The sequence below is a fragment of the Tetrahymena thermophila genome (assembly GCF_000189635.1).
Source record: "Tetrahymena thermophila SB210 genomic scaffold scf_8254665, whole genome shotgun sequence".
NCBI classification, from domain to species: domain Eukaryota; phylum Ciliophora; class Oligohymenophorea; order Hymenostomatida; family Tetrahymenidae; genus Tetrahymena; species Tetrahymena thermophila.
The window spans coordinates 167,388-182,972 of record NW_002476432.1 but is presented as its reverse complement, the minus strand read 5'-3'; the positions used below and the strand labels follow the sequence as shown (position 1 = coordinate 182,972).

Here is a 15,585-nt window from a genome sequence, read left to right as displayed (position 1 = left end):
TAAAAGAAAAAAATTTAAACCAAAAATATTAAAGAAGTAATGGATATTAAAGAATAGCTGAAGTGCTAAAAACATCTTAATAACGACATTTTGTATGTCAAAGTTAATAACATACAAGATGATGATGATGTTTTTTATTGTGAATTGTGTCCTTTTAGCGAATCAAATTTTAGTATGTGTGACTGTACTCCCATCAAATCTATTTTAAATTGGAATGAGGATTCTCCCATTATTAATCTGTTTCCTTTTAATGATTAAGAATTAATTAAAAAGCTTAAAGATATTTTCCAGAAAAATATTTATGAATAATTACCAAATCAAATTGATTAATTTTATGATGATTTGTAAGCTAAAATTATGTAAATGGTAGCGGAATCTAAAAAAAGATCTATCACATTAGCTCAATAGTTATGTGAATAAAAACAAAAGGTTTTGCAATAATATAATCAAGCAGTAAATGTTGATGAAATTAAAAAAATTTTATAATCCTAAAACTCTAATTCAAATTAAATTTAACAGATTTACAAAGATTATATGAAAACTATTTTTTAAAATTCAGAAAGGAATACTTAAATTATAAATGCTCTAAATGAAGAGTAGTAAATAACCTACGGTGAGCTTAAGTTGGTTTAACAAAAAATAATTTCGAGCAGTTTGCTTTAAATAAAAAATGATAATGATTTTATCAAAAACTTTCCTCTCATACTCCCAAATTAAGTAGATTTAATGCCTTCATTATAATTTATAAAAGTAGACAAACAGATAAATATGATAAGTTAAAGTGATATTTTAAAAATGGTTAACAATCAAATTTAATTTAAAATGTTTAATTAATAGTCTTAAAATTAAGCAAATTATTTTTATGAATCAAATCTTGTTTTAAATTAATGTAAATTATACATTTTTAGATTTCAGGTTTCTAATGTTCATCCACTCTAAGCTCAAATCTTATTAAGTAATAAAACTAAAGCTTATGATATTGATCCAAGAGGATCGTTTGGAGAAAATCGTGTATTCTTGTTTGGAAATTAGCAAAGCAATTAATAAAGCTACTTAATAAATATTCATGTTAATGGAAATAATTAAATATAATTTAGAGATAATAGCAATTGCTCAAGTTTTTTTTCAAATAATTTTGATTAACACCTGGCTTATCTTATAAAAGGAAATTAAAATTAAAGTTTTAATATTGAAACAATATTTGAAATTAAAATATTAATAAGTAAAGGAATGTTTGAAGTTTCTGATTATCATAGCAAATAAATAATTGTAGGTTTAGATTAACATTATCAAAGTAAATTATAGGCCAGTTTAAACAAAGATTTTAGTTTATGTTTTAGAGGCAGTTTAAATTTAATTCATGCAACTGAATTAGAATAAGAAATTTGATTTTGAAAAATTTTAATTTTATTAATTAAACATATTTTTTTTTATTTCTTTAAAATGAAATGTATTTGCATTTTATTATTTAACTATTTATATAGTCAATTCATTTTGCATCTGAATTCTTCCAATTTTAATAAATTTGATTAATATATTTAATAATTATCAAAATTGTTAAACTCGTAGTACTTATGAGAAAAAAATTTAATTAATATTAAAAATTAATTGATAAAAATATGATGATTTTTTCAATTTTGTAAAATTTTTTTTTAAATAAAAAATGAGAATTAAAATATTCTTTTTAAAAGAAAAAAATTGAATATAAAATATTAAAGAAGTAATGGATATTTAAGGATAGTTGAAGTGCTAAAAACATCGCTATAACGACATTTTGTTTGTCAAAGTTAAAAATATAAAAGATGAAGAAGATGTTTTTTATTGTGAATTGTGCCCTTTTAGCGAATCAAATTTTAGTATGAGTGATTGTACTCCCATCAAATCTATTTTAAATTGGAATGAAGAATCTCCCATTATTAATCTGTTTCCTTTTAATGATTAAGAATTAATTTAAAGGCTTAAAGATATTTTCCAGAAAAATATTTATGAATAATTACCAAATCAAATTAATTAATTTTATGATGATTTGTAAGCTAAAATAATGTAAATGATAGTTGAATCTAAAAAAACATCTATCACATTAGCTCAATAACTATGTTAATAAAAATAAAAGGTTTTGCAATTATATAAGAAAGCAGTAAATGTTGATGAAATTAAAAAAATTTTATAATCATAAAATTCTAATTCAAATTAAATTTAAAAGATTTACAAAGATTATATCAAAACTATTTTTTAAAATTCAGAAAGGAATACTTAAACTATAAATGCTTTAAATGAAGAGTAGTAAATAATTTGCAGTGAGCTTAAGCTGGTTTAAAAATAAATAATTTCTAAGTGTTTGATTTCAATATAAAATGAAAGTGATTTTTTCAAAAGCTTTCCTCTCATAGTCCCAAATTAAATAGATTTAATGCCTGAACTAGAATTTAGAAAAGTAGACAAACAAACAAATATTATAACCTAATGCGATATTTTAAAAATGGTTAACAATTAAATTTAATTTAAAATGTTTGATCAAAATCCTCATTCTTTAAATTTTTATGAATCAAACATTGTTTTAAATTAATGTAAATTTTACATTTTTAGATTTCAGGTTTCTAATGTCTGTTAACAAAATACTCAAGTATTATTAAGTAACAAAAGTTAAGCAAATATGTTTCAAAGGGTTTTACCAAATAATTAACAAGCCTAAAATTAGTTTTTTTAGTAACAATTAATTTAAAAAAACAGAAACTTGTAAGGAGGCAGAGTCAATTAATAAATTAGTCCTTTTTATATAGGTGGCGGTTATTGTTAAGTAATTTAGAACAATTAAAACTTTTTCTTAATAAATGTTCATAATATTGGAAACAGCTAATTATAATTTAGCTAGAATGAACATTTTTAACCTATAAAAGGAGATTTAAATTAAAGTTTTAATATTAAAACAATATTTGAAATTAAAATCTAAATAAGTAAAGGAATTTTTGAAGTTTCTGATTATCCTAACAAATAATTCGTTTTAGCTTTAAACTAATATTATTAAAGTCAATTATAAGCCAGTTTAAACGAATAGCTTAGTTTATCTTTTAGTGGCAATTTAGTTCTAATTCATGCAATTGAATTTGAATAAGAATTTGATTTTAAAGATGTCAGACATCAGTATAATTATTTTTAAGATTATAAATTTGATTGAATAAAAAACTTTTAAGTTATACCTTGAAATTAAAATGTATTTATTTATTTGTATTTTATTATTGAAGTAATAAATTATTTTTGAATTTATTTTTTTCTCATTTAATAAATTTGATTAAAATATTTAATAATTTTTAAATTCATTATCTCTATTAGAAAAAATGAATTGATAATAATTTAAATAAAGTGGATCCTCCTTTTGAATAAACACTTAACTCCCCCCTAAACCTTTTTTTCAAAAATTTTTTGAAAAATAACTTTAATATAGGAATTACTTTAAATTAGGGAATTGATGGTAATTAGAATTGCAAATTTTCTTTCAAAAGAGATTTTATTTGAAAAAAATATTATTTATTTTAATTTCTCAACTTCATGATAAAAAGCTATCATATTTAAATCATTACTAAAATTTTATGTTCTTTCATTTATCTAACATATTTTATTATGATAATTTATATATATATATTTGATGATCATCATTTATTTTATTGCTTATTGATCCCTAATTAGATATATTAGTATTACAAAAATTTTTTTGCAAAAAGCAACTTTTTTCAACAAACATTTTTATTTTTTTTATTTTAAAAATAAAAAAGTAAATTACAATAATCTTTTAAAAGTAAAAAATTAAAACCAAAAATATTAAAGGAGTAATGGATATTTAAAAATAGCTGAAGTGCTAAAAACATCTTAATAATGACATTTTGTTTGTCAAAGTTAATAACATACAAGATGATGATGATGTTTTTTATTGTGAATTGTGTCCTTTTAGTGAATCAAATTTTAGTATGTGTGACTGTACTCCCATCAAATCTATTTTAAATTGGAATGAAGAATCTCCCATTTTTAATCTATTTCCTTTTAATGATTAAGAATTAATTAAAAAGCTTAAAGATATTTTCCAGAAAAATATTTATGAATAATTACCAAATCAAATTAATTAATTTTATGATGATTTGCAAGCTAAAATTACGTAAATGATAATTGAATCTAAAAAAACATCTATCACATTAGCTCAGTAGCTTTGTGAATAAAAATAAAAGGTTTTGCAGTAATATAAGCAAGCAGTAAATATTGATGAAATTAAAAAAATTTTATAATCCTAAAATTCTAATTCAAATTAAATTTAAAAGATTTACAAAGATTATATGAAGACTATTTTTTAAAATTCAGAAAGGAATACTTAAATTATAAATAGTTTAAATAAAGAGTAGTAAATAACTTACAGTGAGCTTAAATTGGTTTAACAAAAAATAATTTCAAGCAGTTTGCTTTAAATAAAAAATGATAATGATTTTATCAAAAACTTTCCTCTAATACTCCCAAATTAAGTAGATTTAATGCCTTCACTATAATTTATAAAAGTAGACAAACGGGCAAACATGTTAAGCGAAAGTGATATTTTATAAATGGTTAACAGTAAAATTTAATTTAAAATGTTTAATTAATAGCCTTAAACATAAGCAAATTATTTTTATGAATCAAATCTTGTTTTAAATTAATGCAAATTATACATTTTTAGATTTCAGGTTACTAATGAACATCCACTATAAGCTCAAGTCTTGTTAAGTAATAAAACTAAAGCTTATGATATTGATCAAAGAGGATCGTTTGAAAAAAATCGTGTATTCTCAATTAGAGATTAGCAAAGCAATTAAAAAAGCTACTTAATAAATATTCAGAATAATGGAAATAACTAAATATAATTTAAAGAAAATAGTAATTGCCCAGGTTATTTTTAAAATAATTTTGATTAAAATAACCAGGTTTATCATATGAAAGGAAATTAAAATTAAAGTTTTAATATTGAAACATTATTTGAAATTAAAATATTAATAAATAAAGGAATATTTGAAGTTACTGATTATCATAACAAATAAATAATTGTAGGTTTAGATTAATATTATCAAAGTCAATTATAGGCCAGTTTAAACAAAGATTTTAGTTTATCTTTTAGAGGCAGTTTAAATTTAATTCATGCAGCTGAATTAGAATAAGAAATTTGATTTTGAAAAGTCTAAATTTGATTAATTATAAAAATATTTTTGTATTATTTTTTTAAAATGAAATGTATTTGTATTTTATTATCTAACTATTTGAATAATCAATTCATTTTGCATTAGAATTCTTCCAATTTTAATAAATTTGATTAATATATTTAATAATTATCAAAATTTTTTAAATTTTAAGACTCTTACATCTTACCTCGCAACACGTTCGTTTCCCTTAACGGGGTTTTACGGTATTAATATTGATGATCCTTATTTATATTATAAATAGCTAATTATCCTTTATTATTCAAATTAGAAATATTAGTGTTATAAAAATTTTTTTGATGATATTTACGCCAAAGGCTACTTTTTTCAAGATTTTATATTTTTTTTATTTTAAAAATAAAAAAAACAAATTAAAATAATCTGTTTAAAGAGAAAAAAAATTAAAGAAGTAATGGATATTTAAGGATAGTTGAAGTGCTAAAAACATCGCAATAACGACATTTTGTTTGTCAAAGTTAAAAATATAAAAGATGAAGAAGATGTTTTTTATTGTGAATTGTGCCCTTTTAGCGAATCAAATTTTAGTATGAGTGATTGTACTCCCATCAAATCTATTTTAAATTGGAATGAAGAATCTCCCATTATTAATCTGTTTCCTTTTAATGATTAAGAATTAATTAAAAAGCTTAAAGATATTTATGAGAAAAATATTTATGAATAATTACCAAATCAAATTAATTAATTTTATGATGATTTGTAAGCCAAAATAATGTAAATGATATTTGAATCTAAAAAAACATCTATCACATTAGCTCAATAGCTATGTGAGTAAAAATAAAAGCTTTTGCAATAATATAAGCAAGCAATAAATGCTGATGAAATTAAAAAAATTTTACAATCCTAAAATTCTAATACAGATTAAATTTAAAAAATCTACAAAGATTATATGAAAACTGTTTTTTAAAATTCAGAAAGGAATACTTAAATTTTAAATGATTTAAATAAATAATAGTAAATAACATATGGGGAGCTTAAGTTGGTTTAATAAAAAATAATTTCGAGCAGTTTGCTTTAAATAAAAAATGATAATGATTTTATCAAAAACTTTCCTCTCATACTCCCAAATTAAGTAGATTTAATGCCTTAACTAAAATTTAGAAAAGTAGACAAAGAGGAAAATATGATAAGTAAAAATGATATTTTAAAAATTGTTAACGGTAAAATTTAATTTAAAATGTTTAATCAAAAACCTAATTAATCTTTAAAGAATTATTTTTATGAATCAAACCTTGTTTTAAATTAGAGTAAATTATACATTTTTAGATTTCAGATATCTAATATGTAAGTACATAAAATTGAGATCTTATTAAGCAATAAAACTAAAGCTTATGATATTGAACCTAATAGGATATTTAATAATTATGCACAAAATAATGGAGTATTGTTAGGAAATTAGCAAATTAATTACGATCTCTTTGGAGTTTAGTTAAATAATGGAGGATTGTTTGGAGGTTAGCAAAACAATTAAAGAAACTTCTTAATAAATATTCAGAATAATGGAAATAATTAAATATAATTTATAAATATTAATAGTCATAATAACAGTAATTAATTGTTTGGTGTACCTTAAAATAATTCTAATTAACAAAGCTAATTTTATTCTATAAAAGGAGATTTAAATTAAAGTTTTAATATTGAAACATTATTTGAAATTAAAATATTAGTAAATAAAGGAATATTTGAAGTTTCTGATTATCCTAACAAACAAATAATTGTAGGTTTAGCGTAATAGTATAGAAGTCAATTATAAACCAGTTTAAACTAAGAGTTTGTTTTATCTTTTAAAGGTAGTATAGATTTAATTCATGCAACTGAATTTGAATAAGAAATATAAATATGATTTTGAGGATGTCTAGTATATTTTTAAAATAATAAATTTAATTAATTAAAAATATTTTTAAATTATTTCTTGAAAATAAAATGTACTTATTTATTTATTTGTTTTTTTTTTTATATTTAAAAATTTGAATAATCAATTTGATAAAAATAATTTTATTTATTAGCATATTATTTTTAAAAAAAAGGTAATTAATAAATTAATTACAATAATTAATATTTCAATTATGTTAATTTAATTAGTAATTACAAGTTGTAAGTAGAAAATTGATATTTGTTTATTTGTTTATATAAATATATAATGAAAGCTTAATTGCAAATTTTTTTTATTCAAATATAAAAATACTCATTAAAACAACATCAAAGTTTTGGAGTCTGTTGTATTTTATCAGGATTTTGTTATTTAGCACTTACTGCTTACATGATGAATGTTTTTATCTTCTCCACTTCACTTGGAGAAAGCCTAGGCACTCTATGGCCATAAGAATGATTAATTACAATAGGATTTTTATAAAAAATGCTTGTTATCAATTATCTATCATATAAATCTACATCCTAGTAACTTACATAATGTAGGGATGGTATATTAAGCTAAGGGATAGAGAATGCTGGACCTTAAAGAGGTGAACAGATATAAATAACAAATTTAGGTAGACTATTAATTTAGATTTTATTTTCAAAAACAAGCTACAAAAATGTATGAAACACAGTTCCTCCCTAAGAAAATCCAATTACACCATCGTAAGGCCCATTTTGATTGATATGGTCTGCTATATATGACAGATCTGAAAGCACATTTTCATAATAATCAGATGTTAGAAATTTCAACCAGGTGTATGCATCCTATCCTGCTTCTAATAGCTTTTTGACTCTAACATCGATAACTTCATCGGCTGTTAGTTTGTGTTTACCATTTATATACTCAAATTGTAATTCATTTTTAAAAATGTTTCTCCATTCCTTTGTTTAGAGCTACATAATTGTGCTATTCGTTTAATGGCCATGCAAACACAAAACTTTTAATTTCTTTTTTTCTACCTACATTTTCCTATTTACTAAACTATTGCGCAATATTAATAAAATCTTAATTAATATTTGAAGATTTGATAATAATCTTTAGCTGTAAAAATAGCACAGTTATGATCCAAAATCATCACTTATTACGTCAAATTAATTAGGATGTAATAATGACAATATTTATAAGCAAATTATTTACAATAACTACACAAAATATAAAGAAATAATTAATAAAAGTTAATTTATTATCATTTAATAAATATTAAAACACACATATACAAATAGATTTTTTAAGATTAGATAGATCAATTTACAAATGTCACTGTATCAGTGAGTTATGATAGCTTGTTAATATTGTTTTGTGTATTTGTATTTTTTAAATTCATTTTTTTAATATCATACGATATATCATTTAGTTCATCATGATGATTATACCATATATCTAAGTCGTTTATTGTAAATGGCTAGTCAATGTGGTTTACGATTGATAATTACACAACTATTCTTTTTTAAACTATATCAGAATTATTTTTGATTAAAACCCTATGCATATTTCTGTTTGGGAAAATAATCATCAAATCTTCTTCTAACTTTACACTTCCTAAAGGAAGAGTAAGTTTATTGAGATATTTTTTATCAGAGTCTATGTTATGAAGATGGTAAAGCTAACATTTTAGGAATTAAGTATTCATCTCTTTTTCTTCAAAAAATCTTTTGAATTCGATTGTGGCTTCTAAATCTTTATCTTAATATGGTATGTATAAGCAAGAATACATAATTCCCTCAACAGAAAGTCCTTCTTTATGAGTGCTTCCAATGTAGTTTTATTGTGGAGAAATCTCCATTTCGAAAATTGAGATTTAAGCTCTTATTTCTTTATCAAATATTAAATCTTTTTTGGTATCACTAAAAAGCTATTCTGAATATTAAGCATTTTTAAAGCATTCATGCGTAATTTTAATCTTATCAGACAAAAAATTTACAAGCTGACTTATTTAGTTTTCAAATTCTTCCATTTTAGGAAACTCGCTATATTAGTTTGTCAGCTTTCCTTTAAGTTTATATGATTTGCTATCTTCTGAATAGACAAATTGAGCAGGTAGAGTTAAGCAAAAAGAGTCTGAAATACTATACTTATATCCCCACTCATCTGTTTTGTTTGTATTGCCATTATACTTTTTAAATTTCTTCTCAACAAATGTGTGAATTGGTTTATTTTTTTCGTTGTATCTCTCAGAGAGGTAGGATTCTCTTGAAGAGTCAAATATTTTTCTTATTTTATCTTGGATTTTTACTTCCTTGAAATACCGTTCTAAGTCATTCTTGAAAACAGTTTGAAACTTGTTATCTTAGAAATCCTTCAATTGCGAAATAATGTCTAATAATTATTATTTATAAGCATAAGGCTAATCAAATAAGGAACTTCTTTTTTAAACAATAAATATTTCGTCTGCTTCCTCTTTCAAATAATCATTATACAGGTATTATCTCTGTGAATAATATCTGTTTTTTTTCAAAAACTCATTATAATTGGTGGGTTTAATGTTAGCTGAATATTATTTGAATATATTTTCCTAAGGTGTAGAATTTAATTAACCCATTTAGCACTATATTTACTCAACAAATTTAATTACATCTAATTTTTAATTAAATATTTCAAATGAAATATATATTCCTTTATTTTGTTAAAGAACTTAACTTCTTTTTAGAATATTTAAATTATAGCCATAAAACCATTACAAATCAATTTATGTTACACAGAACTCAAAAAAGCACTAATAAGTAGCCTCTATTATAACAATTTCTTCTTTTCTAAGCAATAGTGTTATAGATTCAATTAATCTTTTCTTTTAGATCTATTTTCTAAAAATAATAAATAACATAAATCAAAGCAACTAGATTTATCATATATAAAAAAACAATGAAATTTTGCAAAATAAAAATGAATTAGACTTTTGTTTTAATATTGAAGATTATTCAATAAAATATAAAAATAAATATTGTACTTGTTTTAAAAATATGTAAGTGGAATTTTATATTAAATTTTTTTGATGGTTTAACTACTTTTGAGTTTAAAAATATTTATGGTAAATGTCAGATGATAATTATATGAGGAATTCTATTATATTGTATTTTATTTTTAATTTTTGTCAATAATTTAATAAAAATTAATTAAAAAATATTTTTTTTGTTAAGGAAATTAAAAAATAATTTTAATCTGACACAAATAAGTTAGTTACTCTCTTGTTAAGATACTTAAATGAAATAAAATATGGCTATTAATAATAAGCTATTTGGTAGTATCATGTAATAAATACATTGAATGTAAAATATTTATTTGTGAAATTAAGAATTATTATGTAATAGTAGAGAGTAGAACAAAATATACCTACTTTATAGAAGATTACATTATATAATAAATCTGTAATACCTCTGTAATTAGTTCTGAAGACAATCAATCAATAAATATATCTTCAAAATATTTTTGACTAAATAATAACAACCAATCATAATGAAAATACTTCTTAAACTTTCATATGCAAAATATTTTTATTTACTAAAAATGCCTTAAATTTCTATTGCTTAATAGTAATTTGAAATAAGTTATAAAAAGATAGACAAACATACTTTTGAAAATTGTTATTTCTATTAAAATCTAGAACATGTTTTTATTTTTTTATCATAAACAAATTTTCTTATTATTGAAATAATTAATTTAATGAATAAATAATATTATTAAAAATTAATAAATATATCTCTTGTCTAAAACTAAAATAATAAATAAGCTTGAAAAATTCCTTTTGCATTCTTAAAAATTGAACAATAATATAAAATGAAGATTTTCTTTCTCTTTTTTTATTTCTTTTAGATAATCTAAACATAGAATTTACAATCTAAAGCTGAATTTATTTCACGCTAATCTGATAGAGTCTAGATAATGTATGTATAAATGCTTAAAGATACACTTTCTTAGGGAGATTCAATAACTAAAACTTTTAGCTTTCCTAAACCTTTTTAAAATATACCAAAAGCTATACTTAACATTTAAAGCTATCATACAAATATTAACTTTTCTCAGTCCTTTAAATTATTCATATAAAATATTACTTTAACTTCAATTACAATAAAACTTTAATCTTTGGACACAACCATTTATGAGCTGAAAATAGGAATACTTGCTGTTGATTATCCTTTTGTAGATGTATTTAATAACACATTAACTTAAAAATAGATAGCAGTTCATAAAGTTGAGAATAAAATTTAATCATATGTCACATTTTTTACTTCCTTCTAAGCAAGTTCCTGCGTTTTTCTAGAATTTAACTTAGATTCCTCTTAAAAAGATGATTACAGTATAGAAGTTAAAGCTAGCGAGTTTAATTGTTTGAACTCTCTTGATTATAATCTTCTAATTATTTACTATAACAGTACAAATTTTCCAGATATGAAATTTTATTATTACTAACACACTGCATTCTCTGATAACATAAATTCAAATACTCTAGTTAAAACAAATTTAACTTCCCCAGATACAGGATTTTATGGAATTAAAGATATGAAAATAGGTTCTTTATTAAGTTTTGGAATTTTTTTTAATCCTAAGGATGAAAATTAACCAATATAAAATGGAAATTATGATTTTTTTACTGATAAAAAAAAATACATAATTTATAATGCAAACTCACAAGTATTTGACCTAATAAAATTAGAATGTCCATCAGGATAATATTTATATAAAGAAAGTTGTATTTTGTAACCTAAAAACGGTATTTATTGCTAAAATAATCCTAATGTCTGCTTTGATTGTGATTCTAAATGCGTAGCTTGTGAAAAATCAGCAACTAATTGCTTAAAATGTGTATCTCCATTATATTTTTATTAAAATAAATGCTTTAATGATATCTAAACAGGCACTTATTGCGATGAAAGTAATATATGCCATACTTGCAATCTTTTAGCTTGCAGTAGTTGTGTTGGTAATGCAGATTTTTGTACCACATGCATTAATGGATATCATTTCTATAACAATAGTTGCACTCAGAATCAACCAAATTAAACATACTGTAAATTTAACACAACTTTAAATTATTATGAGTGTTTTCCTTGTGATAAAAAATGCAATAAATGCTCTGGACCATTATAAAACTAGTGTAGCGAATGTGTAGATTATATGTATTTCTATCAATAATCCTGCACTCCCGAATAACCAAATTAGACAGTATGTACAAATTATATTTGCTAACAATGCTTTAATTTATGCAAATCGTGCTTCGGTGTAAATTAAAATCAGTGTGTATCTTGTATCAGTAATTATTAGCTAAATCCAAACACAAATTAGTGTGAAATATCTATTTGCTAAGATGGATATTATCCAGATAAACTTTTGAACTCTTGTTAAAAATGCAAAAAGGGATGTGATAAATGTATTTAATTTTCGGTTTGTACAGAATGTTCAACTATTGCAAATAGCTAGGGAGTAGTTTAAACATATATTTTAGACGAAAAGCTTCAAGTTTGTATTTTAAATTGCTTAGAGGGATAATATTTAGATTTTTAAACTAATGAATGCTCTGCTTGTGATAAATCTTGTTTAACTTGCAATGGTAAAACTAACTAAAATTGTTTATCTTGTATTAACGGAGCTAGAATTAATAGCTAAGGAATATGCTAATGCTAAAAAGAAAATGAAGGTTTTTCTGATGATTTTAAGTATTGTATCTAGTGCCAAATAAAGAATTGCAATAAATGTTTTTATAGCAACTCATGTGAATCATGCTCAGAATTAGCTTCTCTAAATCCAGAAAAAAACTAATGTATTTGTGAAGATGGTTACTTTTATTCTGATTCTTATAAAAAATGTATCAAATGTATTTAGAGCAGTTGTTTAACTTGCTTATCAGATGGAATTACTTGTACAAAATGCTAAAGTGGTTTTCTTAAGACAGAATAATCGATATGTACCTATTGTAATAACTATAAATACTCGAGTGATGGTAAGAGCTGTGATTCTAAATGTCCTAGTCTTTGTGAGGTAAATAATAATTTAAAAAAGAATATATTTAAGCAATTAATAGTTTTATCAAAATCTTGTAGAAAATACTGCAATTATTACCAAAATAAATCAAAATTTTTTTAATATTGATTTTAAAGAAATTTTAAAACAAAAATTTTTTTCATAAAAACTTTAAATAATTTAAAAAAGCAAATAATTTATTAATATTAAGGTATGTATTGATAAGACTTAGTGCATATAATATTCAAAAGGTGATCCTGATATAGTTCCTAATTAATTATGTCACCATTCATGCTCGTCATGTTCAGGCTTAACTAAATATGATTGTTTATTCTGCTCTTCTCCAACTCGTCATTATAATCATTAAAAAAGAGAGTGTGAATGTATTCCAGGATATTCAGAATCAGGTTAATAAGACTGCAGTCAGACTTAATAAGTTTAACCATTTATCTAAAATATGGCTTATAATACAAACAAAATTTTTTGCTTTGTCTAATCAGGGCTTATTTTTTTAAATCTTAGTCCATCCCTAACCTACTCTTATTAAATATAGCAATTTCTAGGAAACGTATATTATGTTTACAATATTGATAGATCTGCTAATAATTTGTTTTCTTAATATACTAAATACAACTTAAATAATTTATTATCGTAGTATATTTTTCCCAAATCTTTTTCTAATTAAACTTACCAAGACTAAAAATAATAAAGTTAAGATGACTAGAGTGAAATGAATAATCTAACGAGTATTGGAAGAAATTTATATTAAAATTAAACTGATGAAAGTCAATTTGCATAAAATCTTCTGAATTAATCAAATGTTTAATAAGGAAACTTTAATCGTAATTTATTCGAGAGAAATTAAAAAGAAGTTCCAGCAATATAAGATTATAATGACTCACAAAACTTCTAAATTTAATCTAAATACTTTTAAGCAAGCATAATACCTTTATCGGCTACTCTATTTATGTTTATAATTTCTTTAATAATCCATTTTTATTAACTAAAAACATAAAAAATATTAAGGTTTGGATACATTATTAAATGGAATAGTGTTTTATTCCTAATACAAACAAATTCAAATTACTTATTAATCCAATCATTTAATATAGATTTAAGTTAGTAAGATATGGTAGACATCGCAACACTTGCTACATTTTGGTGTTTTTATAGCTTTTTTATGACTTTTTTAGCATATAAAATCTATAAGTAAAATTTTTATGATAAATCATTTTTGCTAACATTTTGCTATTAATCTAATTAAAATAAATACTCACAGTACTATTTTATTTTAATGCAGATCAAGTAAATGATTATTTGTATAATTTTCTCTTTCATCAAAGATAACTTTATATACTCAATATGGGCAATAGTCGCTATTCAAGTAGCTGATATAATTATTAAATTCAACAAAAAGCCTTTTAAGTTAGTATTTGATTTATTAACAATTATTTCATTTGATGGAATATTTACCATAATAATTATTTTATTTGGAGTTATTCTTCTTATCAGTAATAAAGACTCTATCATCCTTTGCTATACTGGAATATTGATTCTTTTAATAATAGTCACTTTCATAAACATTTTAGTTATTATATAAAAAGCTGTCTTTCTGATTTTAAAAAGAAAAAATAGAAGTAAAAAATTAAGCATAAATGATTTAAGTTATAAAAATTAATAAACAAAAACAAACAAAGCTTTAAAATTGTTATCATTTAAAAAAAAATCTTTAGAGTAGCTTGAGTTGTCTATATCAGTTATTAAATGGTAAAAAAATCCATACATTTAAAAAAAAGAATCCTTCTTAGATTGATCTTTATGTTAATGAAAGATATAATGAAAATTCAATATTTAATTATCTTAGTAATTTAATTTGTAATTATTTTTTATTTTAACTTTATTATTTAATTAATTATTCCTTAATTAATATATAAAATATTTTTTGAAAAATTATTTTTGCTTTACAAAGAATAAAAAATTCATTTAGATTTGTAAGTATATAAATTTTTGATTTAGGCATATAGTCAAAATTTTTTAATATTTGGAGTTTGGATAAATGTTAACAACTTATTTATATGAAAAACAAAGTCTCTAATTAATAATCTGAATACATTTCTTTTTATACTAAAAACTTTTGATCATCACCTTTAATTTAATCAATAAAAGTAAATAAACCATATTATGTTTTATTTTTTATTATGATTTTAAAAATAAATATTATAATTTTTTAGTTTGAAATGAAAGCCAGAAAAGTATTTTTACATTTTAAATATTCTAATTAATACATAAAATAGCTTAAATTTATAATACTTTGTTTTTATTTGTTAAAAATATAAATATATATATTTCTTTTACTCAAAAATAAAGTCATTAAAAAATTTCTCTTTACTCTTTTTTAAAAAGATAGATGGTTATTATTAAAATTAGCTCAGAACTATTTTATGTATCCCTATTAAAAGCTAAGATGATTGTGGGATTAATTTGATA

The 15,585-nt window shown here is 21.7% G+C and overlaps 7 protein-coding genes across 7 annotated transcripts; 4 read left to right on the top strand and 3 right to left on the bottom strand. All coding sequences in view use genetic code 6, as the record gives it.

Annotated features, from left to right (window-relative positions):
- Positions 1-39: 39 nt before the first annotated feature.
- TTHERM_000224589 (hypothetical protein) lies at positions 40-1,389 on the top strand (the record flags this gene model as incomplete). Its single annotated transcript, XM_012797263.1, has 3 exons — positions 40-453; positions 520-599; positions 909-1,389. The coding sequence occupies 3 exons, from the start codon at positions 40-42 to the stop codon at positions 1,387-1,389; spliced, it is 975 nt and encodes a 324-aa protein (XP_012652717.1).
- A 1,156-nt stretch (positions 1,390-2,545) lies between these two features.
- On the bottom strand, positions 2,546-3,139 carry TTHERM_000224588 (hypothetical protein; the record flags this gene model as incomplete). The annotated part of the gene is made up of 1 exon (XM_012797262.1): positions 2,546-3,139. The coding sequence occupies one exon, from the start codon at positions 3,137-3,139 to the stop codon at positions 2,546-2,548; it is 594 nt and encodes a 197-aa protein (XP_012652716.1).
- Positions 3,140-3,827: 688 nt separating this feature from the next.
- Positions 3,828-5,180, top strand: TTHERM_000224587 (hypothetical protein; the record flags this gene model as incomplete). Its single annotated transcript, XM_012797261.1, has 4 exons — positions 3,828-4,241; positions 4,308-4,387; positions 4,697-4,905; positions 5,020-5,180. 4 exons carry the CDS (start codon positions 3,828-3,830, stop codon positions 5,178-5,180), a joined length of 864 nt encoding a protein of 287 aa, XP_012652715.1.
- A 442-nt stretch (positions 5,181-5,622) lies between these two features.
- Positions 5,623-7,071, top strand: TTHERM_00224580 (hypothetical protein; the record flags this gene model as incomplete). The annotated part of the gene is made up of 1 exon (XM_001014188.2): positions 5,623-7,071. The coding sequence occupies one exon, from the start codon at positions 5,623-5,625 to the stop codon at positions 7,069-7,071; it is 1,449 nt and encodes a 482-aa protein (XP_001014188.2).
- Positions 7,072-7,427: 356 nt separating this feature from the next.
- Positions 7,428-8,111, bottom strand: TTHERM_00224570 (serine hydrolase; the record flags this gene model as incomplete). Its single annotated transcript, XM_001014187.3, has 1 exon — positions 7,428-8,111. The coding sequence occupies one exon, from the start codon at positions 8,109-8,111 to the stop codon at positions 7,428-7,430; it is 684 nt and encodes a 227-aa protein (XP_001014187.1).
- A 278-nt stretch (positions 8,112-8,389) lies between these two features.
- Positions 8,390-9,685, bottom strand: TTHERM_00224560 (hypothetical protein; the record flags this gene model as incomplete). The annotated part of the gene is made up of 1 exon (XM_001014186.3): positions 8,390-9,685. One exon carries the CDS (start codon positions 9,683-9,685, stop codon positions 8,390-8,392), a length of 1,296 nt encoding a protein of 431 aa, XP_001014186.1.
- A 1,337-nt stretch (positions 9,686-11,022) lies between these two features.
- TTHERM_00224550 (H-type lectin domain protein) lies at positions 11,023-13,832 on the top strand (the record flags this gene model as incomplete). The annotated part of the gene is made up of 3 exons (XM_001014185.2): positions 11,023-13,116; positions 13,350-13,666; positions 13,754-13,832. 3 exons carry the CDS (start codon positions 11,023-11,025, stop codon positions 13,830-13,832), a joined length of 2,490 nt encoding a protein of 829 aa, XP_001014185.2.
- Between the last annotated feature and the right edge of the window lie 1,753 nt (positions 13,833-15,585).